The 16,010-nt window shown below is 46.7% G+C and overlaps 1 protein-coding gene across 1 annotated transcript in view; it reads left to right on the top strand.

Annotated features, from left to right (window-relative positions):
• MAST1 (microtubule associated serine/threonine kinase 1) overlaps positions 1–15,823 on the top strand; it is a 47,523-nt gene extending 31,700 nt beyond the window's left edge. The window contains exons 14-20 of the mRNA XM_087710965.1: positions 1,681–1,790; positions 5,967–6,130; positions 8,171–8,436; positions 12,190–12,396; positions 15,022–15,251; positions 15,419–15,541; positions 15,642–15,823. Of these exons, the coding sequence (XP_087567091.1) occupies positions 1,681–1,790; positions 5,967–6,130; positions 8,171–8,436; positions 12,190–12,396; positions 15,022–15,251; positions 15,419–15,541; positions 15,642–15,782 (1,241 nt within the window). The 3' untranslated portion in view covers positions 15,783–15,823. The remainder of the gene's footprint in view (positions 1–1,680; positions 1,791–5,966; positions 6,131–8,170; positions 8,437–12,189; positions 12,397–15,021; positions 15,252–15,418; positions 15,542–15,641) is intronic.
• The last annotated feature ends 187 nt before the right edge of the window (positions 15,824–16,010 follow it).

Genomic DNA, 16,010 nt, shown 5'->3' on the forward strand with positions numbered 1-16,010 from the left:
GCTCCATTTTATGACCATTTTTACAATGATCATTAAATGAATCGTGTGGTCACACAAAGCCAAATTGGATTCAGTACCCCCTGACAGCTTCCCAGCTTGGGATGCCGATAACGTCTCTTAAGGGAGAACTGGGATAATGTCAGCATTCCAAGTATCATGTAGAATTAAATCAGAGTCCAAGGCAAAACGATCCTTAAAGTTCCAGTTTAATAAATCAGACATCTTGGCATTATGCTATGAAATCCCAATTCTGGAAATTACATCAGAATCCCACCCAGTTAAAAGTTCATGATCTTCTCCCCACGCCCACAAATCCATCACATGGTCCAATCTTCTTCTTCCACGCTGGCGTCTCCACCCAGCTGCTTCCGGTCAGGTGCAAAGGTGCGGAGACAAAAGATGACCTTGAGCTTCTAGAAAGGAATTTTTTATTTTTAAAACAACACATTCTACTCCTTGCTATTCCCCCCTCCCCCTTAATGAGAATGTGGCAGGTCAAAGATTCTTAAAGGAACCACTGCAGGCCTGACAATTGGCTTATCCAATAGGCGGTTTTTGTCAAAAAAAACAGCAAAAAATAATCATCATCTCAAAACATGATCATATGACTGGTTGTAAATATGAGCCAGTTGCCTGATATGTGATCACGTGACCATTGGGGATAGTGAAGCATTTGCAACTTTTTTTTGAGTCTGTTGTAACTTTCAACTATTATTAAGCCACTGGTTGTAAAGTCAAGGATTATCTGTAAAAGTTGTTAATTTTGAAAAGCACTTTCCTAGACAGCAACTGGCATCCATTGAGCCAACGTTCTGGCACTGTGAAAAGACACTGCCTCTATTCCAGGAAAAGTTTTAAAGCATATCTGTCTACTCCTCTATCTGTATATTATGACGTTGACTGTCTTGTGAAAACAAGATCTGTGCGATTCTGACAGGAGAAATGTTACTTTCATTGTTCTTGTAGTCCAGTCACTCACGAGACATTAAAAGAGAACTCTTTCTAGGCGCATGGGAAAGAGCACCCTCTAATGAGATATTGTTTACTTAAGGTCACTTAAATAGCGGCAGAGGTGGGTTCCTACCAGTTTGCACCTATTCGGTAGAACCAGTTCATCAAATCTACCGAACCGGTTAGAAGAGGTTCCACCAGTGGACCCGGAAAGCAGGCCACACCTACAGAAGAGGTTCCAAAACTTTTTGAAACCCACTACTGGATAGAGGGAATGAGAGACAGACACAGAGGGAGGGAGGAGAGAGATACACAGAGAGAGAGAGAGACAGACACAGAGAGAGAATCACATAGAGAGACACAGAGGGAGGGAGGGAGGGAGAGACAGGCAAAGAGCCACACACACACACACACACACACACACACAGACTCACACAGAGAGAGAAAGAGAAAAAAAGGAAGAAAGAAATAAAAAAGAAAAAGAGAGAGAGAGATGAAAGAAAAAAAGAAAAAAGGGACAGAGAGACAAAAGGAAGGAAAGAGAGAGAGAGAGAGAGAACACATGGCTGGCAAGCCACTCCCACAAAGGAGGCCACACCCACAGAGTAGGTTCCAAAAAATGTTGAAACCCACCACTGAGTAGCGGGCAAAGAGAAGCAGAATTATTGGGCCAGAAGTTACACTACCGGGATTTCTGTGAGCCTCACGAGGTCTTCTTTCTCACTTTAGCCCGCTCTGATCGTTACCACCACATTAATTCCTACGATGATGAAGATACGACCGAAGATGAACCAGTGGAGATACGCCAGTTTTCATCTTGTTCTCCCAGATTCAGCAAGGTAAAAGCCCTTATTTACTGCAGTTCTTCCTGACGGCCACTTTGGGTGTTGAGAATAAAGGATTAGGACAAAATGCCCAGGAGACCTTGAGTCCTGGTCTTCCCTTAGGCATGGAAACGGGCTGGGTGAACTTCGGGCCAGTTCGTCCCTATCCTCCAACCACAGCTGATTATGGTGGAGAAAATAAGTGGAGGGAGCACTATGGATGCCCCTTGTAGTTGTACAAAATAAAAAAAAGGGCTTAAAATCTAATAATAAATATGGATTTGGATTTGTAACACCTTTGCGCCAATGCTGTGGAGTACATATCAAGAGCAGGGATGGGTATTCTGTGACCCATCCAGTTGTTTAGAGCCGTGGCATGACAAAATCGCGGTCCACTAAAGCGCGCCCGATTAAAGCGTGTCGCTGACATCATTATCAGCGCGACAACAACGACCGCGGAGGAAAAAGGGCGCTTTAAAAAGCGCTTTTAAAGCAAGCCAATTCACGTAAAGGTAAGGGTTAGGGTTAGGTTTAGGGTTAGGTTTAGGGTTAGGTTTAGGGTTAGGTTTGGGGGGGTTAGGTTTAGGTTTACGCGTTAATTTTAGCTTTACCGCTCACAGCGTGCTTTTTTCGTTGTGATGCGCTGTGATGACGTCAGGTACGCGGTTTCGTCGAGCGCGCTTTAGTCGACCGCGGTTTTGTGGTGGAACCGTTTAGAGCACAACTTGGAGAGTGCCAGATTCATATTCATCACTGAATTAGGAAAAGTGTTAGGGCAACCAAAGTTTGCTATTTGCTTTGTAAGAACCATGGGGTATGTGAGCAGGTTGCAAACTGTTCCCAGTAAACACAAACCAGAAAATACAGTTACTGGCTTCCATTAAAACCAAGATAGGGAAGCCAACTTAGATTCATATCCTGGTTTATTCACCTGCATTTTAATTGTGTTCATTTATTATTACATTTGCATAGCCACCCATCTCACAGGACGATCTTTTCCGTTTTTAAAGTGCATATTTAAATCTTTTTTTTAAAAATAGAATTTGTTTTTATTTTCAACGCATAAAATCTTCCTTCTTTACATACTGTAGAAAGTGTATCAGTTGGTTACCAAAGGTTTTCGTGTATCTCTTCCACAGTCATCGAGCATAATTCATATTAGCTCAAGAATTTTAACTCAAATATTTATACATGTTACCCTTATACCTCCATTTTTATTTGACTATAATTATTTAAACATCCTTCATCATAAAATATACCAAGATTTAATACATATAACCACATACTGGCATTTCATTTAATATTTCTAAAATCCTCCAATAACACCGAATCCTTATGTCCTATTCTAGTTAAACATCCATAATTTTAATAACAAACTTTTCTAATCCTCCTTTCCAAATCACCGTTGGCAATTTTCATCTAGTTTCCTTATATTGTACCCATACATTATGTGTGTGTGTGTGTGTGTGTGTGTGTGTGTGTGTGTATGTATATGTATATGTATATGTATATGTATATGTATATGTATATGTATATGTATATGTATATATATTTAAAGTCACAACCCCTGGTATGCCCAAATATGGGAGGAAGATCACACTTCCATTCTCTGTCCTTCGGCTCGTCACAAGAGACCATCCAGGCAGAAACCCAATATTTTTTTATACTGTTGCCTTTTTGTTACATTTGTTATATTTGTGCTGATAAATAAATAAAGGGAGACTAGTATAGATCTATTTCAAGCTATTTAGCTCTCATCAGCTAGCCATCAGATTCCCAGCAAGGGTATGGCTAGCTGATGAGAGCTAAATAGCTTGAAATAGATCTATACTAGTCTCCCTTTATTTATTTATCAGCACAAATATAACGTATGTATGTATGTATGTATGTATGTATGTATGTATATATATGTGTGTGTGTGTGTGTGTGTTTTATTTGTGCTGATAAATAATATATATGTTGTCATCATTATCCCTCCTTTATTTGACTATATCCTGTATCTTTTTTAAGCTAACAAATAATGCCTCAAAATCTGAAGCCGAGATTGAAGATAAAATGTGCAGACACTTGAATAATTCTGCGAAATGGTTGATGCTTCTGCTGCTTTTATTATTAGCTTGATCTATCCAAAAGATTATACAAGGTTGAAATGAAAACAGATTCAGTCTGAGATTTATATCATGGATATGCAGATATTTTATGTTGCAATGTTACAAAGAAGCATAAGGAAGCATGGATTGGGGATGGTTATCCCACAGTCCTATGAAATACCTTTTCCCTCACATATAAGTTGCCCTGTGTTTTCCCACCTCCATATTTGCTGAGATTGTGTCTACCTCCCTACGACCAATTAGATCCCACAGATTAGGCCTCCTCCAGATTCCATCAACTAGCCAGTGTCGACAGTCGACCCCCCCGGGGGAGGGCCTTCTCTGTGGCTGCTCCGGCCCTCTGGAACGATCTCCCCGTGGACCCTCGCCACCCTTCGGGCTTTCCGCAAAGCTGTTAAAACCTGGCTGTTCCGGCAGGCCTGGGGCTGATGAGTTCCCAGCCCCACTCGAATTGTGCGGCTGTTGACGAGTTTTTAATTTGTTTTTTGTATTTGTCTTGTCTTCTTGTTTTTTGTACTTCCCCTTTTCCCTAGTTAGTTTGTTAGCCGCCCTGAGTCCCCTTGGGGAATAGGGCGGCATACAAGTTTAATACAACTAAACTAAACTAAACTAAACTAAACTAAACTAAGGGGAGTCCAGTTATACGAAATGATATGCAGGGGAGGGGGGCTTAATTTCTCTGGCCAATTCTCTATATCAGAGGCCAGGGCTCCCCAACACCCTGGTCCGCAGACCCTACTGGTCTGCAACCTGTTGCGAACTGGGCCACCCAAGTGCTGGGTGAGCATAACCTAGAACCTGCGCATGTGCAAATGAAGCTTTTGCACACGCGCAGGATCTAGGTTACACATGCGAAACCATACCCCCTGCCATCACTGCCTCCACAATCACTGCCAGTCCATTGAGGCAGAAAGGTTAGGGCAGTGTTTTTCAACCACTGTGCCGCGGCACACTAGTGTGCCGTGACATAGTGTAAGGTGTGCCGTGGGAGAATTACTTTATATATAGTCAATATAGGCACAGAGTTAAAAATTTTTTTAACATTTTCTAATGGTGGTGTGCCTCGTGATTTTTTTCATGAAAAAAGTGTGCCTTTGCACAAAAAAGGTTGAAAAACACTGGGTTAGGGGACGCTGCTCTACATGACTTCTTACTGAGATTTTCCTTCCTAAAAATTTATTAAATACTAAATTAAATTTATTAAATACTTTGTCCTTGATAGGTGGAGAAAGTGATCTGGGATAGACTGGAAAGTGGGAGAATTAGCCAACAGGAGGGTGCGAATAGCAATAGCAGTAGACTTATATACCGCTTCATAGGCCTTTCAGGCCTCTCTAAGCGGTTTACAGAGAGTCAGCATATTGCCCCCAACAATCTGGGTCCTCATTTTACCCACCTCGGAAGGATGGAAGGCTGAGTCAACCCTGAGCCGGTGAGATTTGAACCGCTGACCTGCTGATCTAGCAGTAGCCTGCAGTGCTGCTTTTAACCACTGCGCCACCTTGGCTCAGGTGCGAAGGCCCATCATTAATCCTTGTGTTGGGAAGAGGGTTTTTATTCCTATCTTTGGAAAGGAGGTGTATTTGAATAGGATTGTGTTGTATATCTCCCCCTAATATTTCTTATTAGACTGGTACAAGCCAGGTGGCGCAGTGGTTAGGGTGCAGTACTGCAGGCCACTTCAGCTGACTGTTATCTGCAGTTCAGCGGTTCTAATCTCACCGGCTCAAGGTCGACTCAGCCTTCCATCCTTCCGAGGTGGGTGAAATGAGGACCCAGACTGTGGGGGCGATATGCTGACTCTGTAAACCGCTTAGAGAGGGCTGAAAGCCCTATGAAGCGGTATATAAGTCTAACTGCTATTGTTATTGCTATTGGCAGCAATCCAGCCTGCCAAGCTAGCCATGAGAGTTCTCCAACTTTAGTGAATATGTTGACTCCTGCAAAGGGGCGTGTGCACAATCATTCCTTTTATAGTCTTGAGAGGAGCCTAATGACCACCAGCTGAGTGCAATTACCTCCTGTAACTGCTATTGCTATTGCTATCTCTTTCCTCTTCTGCTGTGCCCTTTTATTCCAGGTGTACAGCAGTATGGAGCACCTCTCCCAGCATGAGCAAAAGACTTCAGGTGTCACCAAGAGGGATCAGAGCAACAAACACAAGGACGACCGGCTTAGCAAACGGGAAAGCCTCGGTAGCTTCACGCTTCGGGACAAGAGCTGGCGCACCAGCTCTCCAGAAATGTGAGTCTCACCTGGGCTGTTCTGCAGTGACTGCCCCTTTCCCAGGGCAGCAGGATTATATTTAGGGTGGCTAGGGAAAGAGAAGATCAGTGTGGGTTTGAGGAGATCTGCTGAGCTGGCTGTTGCCACTCAGCAACAAAGGATGGGAGGACTCTTTCTGAACATTCAAATCAGGGGTGGGTTCCTGCCAGTTCTAACCTCTTCTATAGAAGAGGTTCCACAAATCTACAGTGCCGTTTAGAACCGGTTCCAGCTCCCACCCCCCACCTGTCCTCACATCATCAAGATGAAGAGCAAGAGGAGGAATTCTGGGAGTTGAAGTCCACAAGTCTTAAAGCTGCCAAGTTTGAACACCCCTGGGTTTTTTTTTCTCTAAAGGGGTGCAAGGGTCTTGTAACTTGACAGCTTTAAGACTTCCATACTTCAGTGCCAGAGTTCCTGAGCCAACATGACTGGAGGAGGAATTCTGGGAGTTGAAGTCCATGAGTCTTAAAGCTGTCAAGTTTGAACATCCCTGAGAGTTTTTTTCCCTAAAGGGTTAGGGGTGCAAGAAGGGTCTTGTAACTTGACAGCTTTAAGACTTGCACGCTTCAATGCGAGAGTTTCTGAGCCAACATTTTGGTTGCTAAGCAAGAGCGTTGTTAAGTGAATTTCACCACATTTTACAAGTTGGCCACGCCCACCGAGTCACATGGCCGGCAAGCCATTCCCACCTGGTCACATGGCCAGCAAGTCACTCCCACAAAGTAGGCCACACCTACAGAAGAAGTTCTAAAAAAATTTGAAACCCACCACTGATTCAAATCCTTGGTGATGTGGCAGTGAGAAAACGGCTCATACATCTAGCATAATCAGCAGCAGCTTAATTGTGTGTGAGAGAGAGCGGGAAGGGGAGGGAGAGAAATAGAAGAGGTGTAAAAAGTGCTGCTTTTCATTTTACATGTTTTCTTATTTTTTAAAAAAATGATTGAAAAGGAAGAAGAACTCAATCAAAACGTCTTTTGGCGAGTAGAAATAGAAACTTATCTGTCCCAATGAAACCTAGATGGCTTTTCAAGAAAAAAAAACCCTAATGATAAAATGTAATAAATATTACATTTATTTATTAAGAGAGAAGGTCATATTTTACAAGGTCTTGTTTATTCACGTAGTATTAACTCTAAAGATGCAAAGCAACCAAAAGGAGGAGCGCTCATGGGCCCAGTTTCAACCTCACTGATTACAATTTGTTATCATGGACTAAGGCAGAACCAAATTGATATTCAGTGAACCAGACCTGATGAAACTTGAGGACTTCAGTTAACCCTGGCAGAATTTTTCATGACAACCTTCCAGTGGTGGGTTCCAGTGGTGGGATTCAGCCAGTTCGCACCTATTCGGGAGAACCGGTTGGTAACTTTCTAAGCAGTTCGGAGAACCGGTTGTTGGAAGAAATCTCCTTTTGTTTTTTCCCACTTTAAAGGGCTAATCCTGTAAGGAAGGCAGGAAGGAAACATTCTGGTGTTGTTTCTAGTCTCATCTTTATTGCCCTGCTTTCAGAAACTGCCTCTCCGGTTAACCCTTATGACATTGTAGCAGCTAAGGAGAAGTGCCCATCGACGTGAGTGACATTGACTTGGCCACGCCCACATGATCACATGACCACCGAGCCCCACCCACCCAGCTGGTCATTAGGGCAGAGAACTGGTTGGTAAATTATTTGAATCCCACCACTGGTGGGTTCCTACCACTTCGGCCTGGTTCAGCCGAAGCGATAGTGGTTTGGTGGTCTGGGTCGCTGGAACCGGCAGTGACCCAGGCCTGCCACGCCCCCAAACTGGTTCTTTGGGCTGCGCCTACGGCAGCGCCATCTTGTGTTTTGCTTCTGCGCAGGCGCAGAGCCATTTTTATTGCGCTGCGCTGCGCATGCATGCACAGCATGCGTCAAGCGCATGCGCGAAGCACCCACGAGCCAACCAGCGGTAGCAACTGCCGGAACCCGCCCCTGCTTTGGCCCAAACATCTCAAGGCTAAGTCAGTTTGCTGGCTTCTGTCCCACAGGAAGCAACTCTCAGCCTCGGAGTCATCCTACACCGAGAGCGATTCGAGTCCCCCGCTGGGAGCCCGACGCCGTTTCTCTGCCCTGATGGACACTAACCGTTTTGCTGTGCCGTTGGAAAGTGACAACGAGGTCCCCGGCAAGGGGCCGTTGAAGGCTCCTGCAGAAAATGGGCCTGTAGGACCCACCCCTCAGTCTGAAGGCAAGGAGAGCAAGGAAGGAGCAGGAGACGTTGCACAGGGCCCTGCTCCTGTGGAGACTGAGGCTGGTGAGTACACGCTATGGCAAGGTAGGTAGCCGTTTGCCAAAACAACAACAACAACAACCACCCTGTGGCTTTGATGGGCTAAGAAGAAGCCAGATTCAAAGGTTTCCTACATTCCTACATTGCAGGATCTCTGCACTAAGGCTTAAACCAGTTTTTGGTCCACCACCATTCTTTTCACCTCTCTTTTCTAGGCCCCAAATCCGCTCCCTTCCAATCTCTAGGGAGGAGTAGCATTCCTGGTCAAAGTGATCTCATTTCCCTGGAAGTATTGGATAGCACAGCACCTGGATAGTGTCGGTTGAGTCACCTTTGACTGCTTCCAAGCCCCCGGGGGCTCCTTTTCAGTATTTACCTGAAATACCTATTCAGAGTCTGGTTGTCTTCCCAGTAGATACTGCAACCTGGATGCCCAGATGCCAGCAGGTGTGTGTGTGTGGGGAGGGAATTCAACGATTTGTTCCCCAGCGTAGGCATCTGTTTGGAGGAAATCGTGATTTTTCTGAAATGCCTGCCGCAGGGTTTGGCTTGAGAAAATGCATATTTCCGCCCTGCCTCCCACTCCCACTGGTAGCGCAGCTGTTGCAAGAAGTGCATGTTCAAGCAACGTATCCGAATAGTGGCAATGGATATTAAAGTTGGCCTTTGACTGGGATGCCTAAGGCAGGAATTGTGCTCCCATGCGCACATACACCCAGAGATGGAAGATTTTGGATGCTCTTAAGAGCATTGCAACTCTCTTCCTTTTGAGAGGGATGGCTTCAAACGTTAAGAGCCGAGGTGGCGCAGTGGTTAAATGCAGCACTGCAGGCTACTTCAGCTGACTGCAGTTCTGCAGTTCGGCTGTTCAAATCTCACCGGCTCAGGGTTGACTCAGCCTTCCATCCTTCCGAGGTGGGTAAAATGAGGACCCGGATTGTTGTTGGGGGCGATATGCTGACTCTGTAAACCGCTTAGAGAGGGCTGAAAGCCCTACGAAGCGGTATATAAATCTAACTGCTATTGCTATTTAGTGGCATTGAGTGACGCAACGCTTCCTTCTACAACTGTGTGCCTATTTATGTATGCATAAAAGCTTCCATGCTGCCTTACTTCTGCAGAAACAAGAGAGCCACTTCTTCATATTAGCAGCCCTAAAAAGACAGTGTTGTTCGAACCCGTTTTATTTTATTTTTATCCCAGTCGTGTTTGTTTCCCTTTAGCAGAGAATGTGTGCGTGGTTTAGCTTTAGAAACTTGTTTCCCTCCCCACGCCATTTTATTTACAACATAGTGGTGTTCGTTTTGCATAGCTGAGTTCGTTTTGCATAGCTGAGTTTTGTATCATAAACAAAAGGTTGGAGCTACATGTTATCGTTATGTTGCTGCTAAGAAAGGTGCTTCTTACCATCCATAAATCCCTTCATGGTAGTGGATCTGTGTACTTGAGAGACCGCCTCCTGCCAATTACCTCCCTTCGACCTATTAGATCGCACAGATTGGGCCTCCTCCGAGTTCCATCCTCCAGTCAGTGCCGACTGGCGACTACGCGGAGGAGAGCCTTCTCAGTAGCAGCTCCGACCCTTTGGAACGATCTCCCTGTGGAGATTTGTACCCTCACCACCGTCCAGACCTTCCGCACAGCCCTTAAGATCTGGCTATCCCGTCAGGCCTGGGGATAAAGATTTTAATCCGCCCCACCCGAATGTTGAATGAATGTTGTATTTTATTATTTTATTTCTATTTTTTACTCACGTATTGTCTTATGTTTTGTCTTGCACTCCCCCTCCTATGAATTGTAAGCCGCCCTGAGTCCCCTCAGGGAAAAGGGCGGCCTATAAATAATAAATAAAATCTAAAAAAAAAAAAATCTAAAAAGAAAGGTATGTCTTACTTAATGTGGGAAAAGAGAACCAGGAGACACGTTTAATAAGAAACTCTGCACAGTAGAAGCTTTGCCTCCTGTCTGAACTAGAAGTCTGCTCTCCCTTGTGCTTGGCTTTCGATGCTTCGAAGACCTGGTTCCTCTCCAGCAAGAGGCTTCTGAGTTGTAAGTGTTCAGGGTCTCCAAATGTGATGTGGTTTTTGGAAGCTGCCATCACTCACTGTTCTGAATTTGGAGTCCCCTGAATGGTAGGTTGTAATTTGGGATTTCCTAACCATTAAACTCCAGCTCTGCTTTACAAATGCCTTTGGAACCGATGTAAAAGTGGTTCTGCCCCTTTGTGGAACAGAGAGACAGTTGCGAGGCACAAGCCACTTCACAACATCCTTGGTGATGAGTCCCAAGGGGAATAAACAGGAGCCATTCCATCCCTTTGCATGCTGTGTAACAGGTCAGCAAAAAAACTGACAAGGTTTCTAAGAGTTTTGCAGCCCGAGAATCTTGAATTGCACAGCTTTGACTCTGTGGCAATCTCGATTGCGTAACAGCACCTTCTTTCAGACCACGAGACTGTCCTGTTCATGAAGAGCCCTCTTGGGCGTGTAGCAATAGCAATACCAAGGCAAGCACATTTCACCCTTTAAAGGATCAGCTGTCATTTGTCATTCCTTTTCATAACGCTCCTATTAGTATGTGGACCAGAAACCTAAGCTTAAGCCTTTCGAGTTACAGGAGGATACAGATTAAAGGCCTCGGTGTACGGTTCCACCACAAAACCGCGGACGACAAAATCGCGGTCGACAAAAGCGCGTATGTGACGTCATCACAGCGCGACGAAAAAGATCGAAAAATGTAAAAATAAAGCGAAAACCTTACCCTAACCCCCCCAAACCTAACCCTAACCCTAACCCTAACCCTTAACCTAACCCTAAACCTAACCCTAAACCTAACCGTTAACGTAACGAAAAACCTAACGCTAACCCTTAACCTAACGCTAAACGTAACGCTAACGCTCTAAAGCTAACCCTTAACCTAACCCTAACCCTAACCCTAACCCTTACCTTTATGTGAATCGGCTTGCTGTAATTTAATTTTTATTAATTTTTATTTCAATTTTTCGATCTTTTTCGTTGCGCTGTGATGACGTCAAATGTGCGATTTTGTCGATCGCGCTTTTGTGGTCCGCGGTTTTGAGGGGTCACGCTGGTGTACATGCACACAAACAGGCAACATGCATACTCACATCGCAATCTCCACTTTCTATTGAATCCTGCTACCTGCTGCTTTATCTTTCTTTAATGATGCTGGCTGGGAATGCTGAAGCAACACACGGAACAGCATCAGGTTGACGAAGGCTGTTGTTGTGGGAAGGTGTGACCCGACAAATGCGCGCCCGACAACAGCGCGCCGACGAAACCGTGGCGATAAAACCGCAACGTCGACAGCGCATCCACAAAGGCGCGTCGACAAAAAACCGCCGACAGAAGCGTGATTAGGGTTAAGGTAAGGGTTAGGGTTACGGTTAGGTTTAGAGCGCGCTTTTGTCGGCGCGCTGTTGTCGGCGTGCTTCTGCGCTCATTCGTCGGCGCGCTTTCGAACTTGTGGTTTTCTCAGCGCGGTTTCGTCGCCGTGCTTTTGTCGAGTGCGCATTTGTCGGTGAACCGTGGGAAGGGTGTGACGAGCAGCATTGTGGTTTATTTGCCAGTGGTCCTTTCAAAGAACTGGGGTGGATCTGTAGTCCTTGCAATGCCCTCTGGGGGGGGGGCGGGGAGGTGATGGTGGGCCATTCATGTGGTGGTGCCCTGTGGCTGTTGTTTGGAGGCGGGGTTCCCTGAGTGTGGTCCTGTGATCCAGGGCTTGAGTCATCGTCCCTCTCTTTCCCCTCCCCAATAGGCGATAAATCAAAAGCGGGTGAGCTACAGCCCCCCAAAGAGCTGGACCCATCTGCCCCCAGAGCTACCAATGACTTGGTGCTGCGTCGGGCCCGGCACCAACAGTTCTCAGGGGACACCGCCACGGCTGAGAAGCGCAGCTCCCGCACAGGGGGCAAGGTCATCAAATCTGCCTCAGCTACTGCATTGTCGGTCATAATCCCCACAGGTACGCCCCCTCCTCCTCCTCTTCATCCCTCCCCCCGACACACACTCCCCAAACCCCTAGCTATGCCATCCTCCTGTGAGCCCGGCCTGCCCACACTCACTGAACACCCTCCAGTCACCTTCTGTCTTTGCCCCACCACACAGACCACTGGCTTAAGGCACACTCCCCTCTCTTGCACATCATGCTCCCTTCACCCTTCTGAGCCCTGAGCACCTCTAGATTCCCCCATTTCTTTGGTCCAGGGATTCTCTCTCCCCACTCTAATAGGAATCAACACCGAACAACTTGCCTTCAGTAGCATCCCCGTAATGGTTGTCTTGTGGCTTTGCATGAGCTCTTCCACCCACCCACCCTGCCCTTTGGCTCTTCTTCTAGTGTAGTTGCTGGGCTGTGTGTATTCTGCAAAAAAAAGCCTGTCACAACACAAGTGGAATGCTGCAACTCCTTGTAGGGTTTATGCAAAGGAAGCCGATTTGCTTGATAGAACGTTCTTTGCATGGCTGATGTTTCTGTTCAAACCCTCTGCTTCTGTTACTTATGGGAAGAGGTCAATAAGCTAGGGGGAGGCACCCCAAATCTCCTCACCTGACCAGTAGCAAGAATCTTGATTCAGTCATACCCACTGAGGTCTTGCTTGGCACACATTCGGTTGGATCACTCTAGCCATCAAGGCTAGGAACTGGAAGGGCGTATTTTGTGCCAGGGAAGCCTGTGGGCAGCTTGAAAATGCACCATACCCGCAGCCCTCATAGTTCCCTGTGTGTGTCAGTACCATGTACTTAAGAGTCGCCTAAAATATCCCAACGATGCATTATTTGGGGAAACATTTCCAGCTAGAAAAACACAATACAAGTAGCCCCTCGACTTATGACTGGCCGCTTAAGGACCATTCAAAGTTACAAGAGATCCCTCCCCCTTCCCCCAAGATGCTTATATGACTTGGTTTCAAAGTTACTGCTGTTACAACAGGGGTGGGTTCCTGCCAGTTCTAACCTCTCCTATAGAAGAGGTTCCACAAATCTACAGTGCCGTTTAGAACCGGTTCCAGCTCCCTCCCCTCCCGCCCGTCTGCACATCATCAAGATGAAGAGCGAGAGGAGGAATTCTGGGAGTTGAAGTCCACAAGTCTTAAAGCTGTCAAGTTTGAACTCCCCTGGCGTTTTTTTTTTCTAAAGGGTTAGGGGTGCGAGGGTCTTGTAACTTGACAGCTTTAAGACTTGCGTGCTTCAAATGCCAGAGTTCTGAGCCAACATTTTGGTTGCTAAGTAAGAGTGTTGTTAAGTGTGTTTCACCAAATTTTACAAGTTGGCCATGCCCACCCAGTCACATGGCTGGCAAGCCACTCCCACCCAGTCACATGGCTGGCAAGCCCCTCCCACCCGGTCACATGGCTGGCAAGCCCCTCCCACCCGGTCACATGGCTGGCAAGCCCCTCCCACCCGGTCACATGGCCGGCAAGCCACTCCCACAAAGCAGGCCACACCTATAGAAGAGGTTCTGAAAAAATTTGAAACCCACCACTGTGTTACAAGTGCCCTCACCATTGCTTATCCTCACCATCGACCGCAGGGACACTCCACCTATCACCCTCACCCATCCCACTGGGTCCCTGCAAGGCTCGGCCTGCTCCCAAGCCAGCCGCTCAGCCACACAATGGGAGCCTAAAGACAGTTAGCAGAAGTGACCAGCACACAGAGGAGCCCTGCAGATGTGATGCAAAGGGAAGCTCAGCTTTCTCGTGCTATTCTGCAAGCCAGTAGTACCTTCTCGCAAGATTGTAAGGGGTCTGTTTTTTTTTAGGGAGGCTCCAGAAACGACACAAGCAAACAGAAGCTTGTTGCAGACCATTGCGACATGCAACCATAATGGGCAGGTTCCATCACGGTCATAAGTCGAGGACTATCTGTACTGGATTTTTTTTTTATCTCTGGAGCCTTCCTCCGGACGGCAGCTTTCAGGAGCTCCGGGCGGCAGCTTTCGGGGGGGGCCCTTCCACTGGGTGCCGGTGTTGCGGGGCCTGCAACGAGCGCGGAAGGCGCTTAGGCAGCCTGGCAAAAGGGCGCGAAACCGAGGCAGAAGAGGCAAAAATAAAAGGTAGCTAAGGAAAAATTCCTGCAAAAACCTAGAAAGGGGAAAAAAAATACTACAAAAATACTAAACTAAAAACTAAATGACTGGAGAGTCACTGAATAGCTCCTGTTAGGCCGAAGACTGAGGTTAATCTGGGGAGTCACCAGGAGGAACAGAGGGAGTGTCCTCAGATTTAACTCAGTCTCCAGGCAATTGGGCCGTAACAATACCCATTCAGTGACTCCTCCCACGCCCCACCTTGGAAACACACTTTGATCCTCACTAAAAACCCTCTACGGACCAATTTTTAAGGTGACCTGTCCTCCAGGAGCTTCCCAGTGCTCTAAATTCTGTACCGCTCCCTTGCCACAAAGGTCCTGGGAGCTGGCAGGGAACAAAATAAGAGGTTAGAGCTAGGCTGGTGCCAAACCCCACAAGAAACTGGTCTCCAGTTACTACAGCAGGGAAGCAAAGAGCCCTGTGGTGCGCTTGTCCTCTGTGTCCACGGAAAGCATCTTGCTTCCCCCTTAATGTTCTTCTTCTCTCTCCTTTCAGTGGAGCAACACAGCAGCTCACCACTGGCCAGCCCAATGTCTCCCCGGTCACTCTCCTCTAACCCTTCATCCCGAGATTCCTCCCCATCCCGAGACTACTCTCCTGCAGTCACCAACTTGCGTTCACCAATCACTATCCAACGGTCGGGCAAGAAGTATGGCTTCACGCTGCGCGCCATCCGTGTGTATCTGGGGGACAGCGACGTCTACAGCGTGGATCACATTGTCTGGGTGAGAAGACCTTCTGGGTAGGGAAATGGTCAAGAAAGAGCCTTGTAGCCAATGAGATGGAAACCAGTCGCAAGGACTCTCCCGTCACAACGACGACCCTGTTGTCCTGTGAATAAATGAGATGCAGCGGTCTTGAGAGACCTTCTCTTGGCTTTTTGTCTTGGCAGCATGTGGAGGAAGGGGGTCCAGCCCACGAGGCAGGTCTGTGTGCAGGGGACCTCATTACTCATGTCAATGGAGAGCCAGTACATGGTCTGGTGCACACCGAGGTGGTAGAACTCATCCTGAAGGTAAGCAGAAGTATGCAAGAAATGGGGAGAGCCTCTGATGGGGCCGAGAAACGGTGTTTCTCTTACTTTCCTACAGCTAGCTTACCTTTCTTTCCCCTAGAGTGGAAATAAGGTGATGGTGACTACTACGCCCTTTGAGAACACCTCCATCCGGATTGGACCAGCCCGCAAGAGCAGCTACAAGTCCAAAATGGCTAGAAGAAACAAGAGAAGCACCAGCAAAGAAGGGCAGGAGAGGTGAGCAGCATAGAGAGGACAGGAGGGGAACGAAAGCAACGAACAAGGTGTATCAAGGATAGCTTGATGATCCCCTCTTATGTTCATTGGGAGTTCATGTAGTGTAATTATTTATTATTATTATTTATTATCAAAATTTATATGCCGCCCAATCCCAAAGGACTCCGGGCGGCTTACAAAAAAGAAGGGGAAAAAAAGAGAGAGAGAAAAAAGACAGTTTAAAATCACAAAA

This window comes from Thamnophis sirtalis, unplaced genomic scaffold (assembly GCF_051295495.1).
Source record: "Thamnophis sirtalis isolate CommonGarterSnake01/CBP01778 unplaced genomic scaffold, rThaSir2_p1.2 scaffold_3, whole genome shotgun sequence".
In the NCBI taxonomy this organism is placed as follows: Eukaryota; Metazoa; Chordata; class Lepidosauria; order Squamata; family Natricidae; genus Thamnophis; species Thamnophis sirtalis.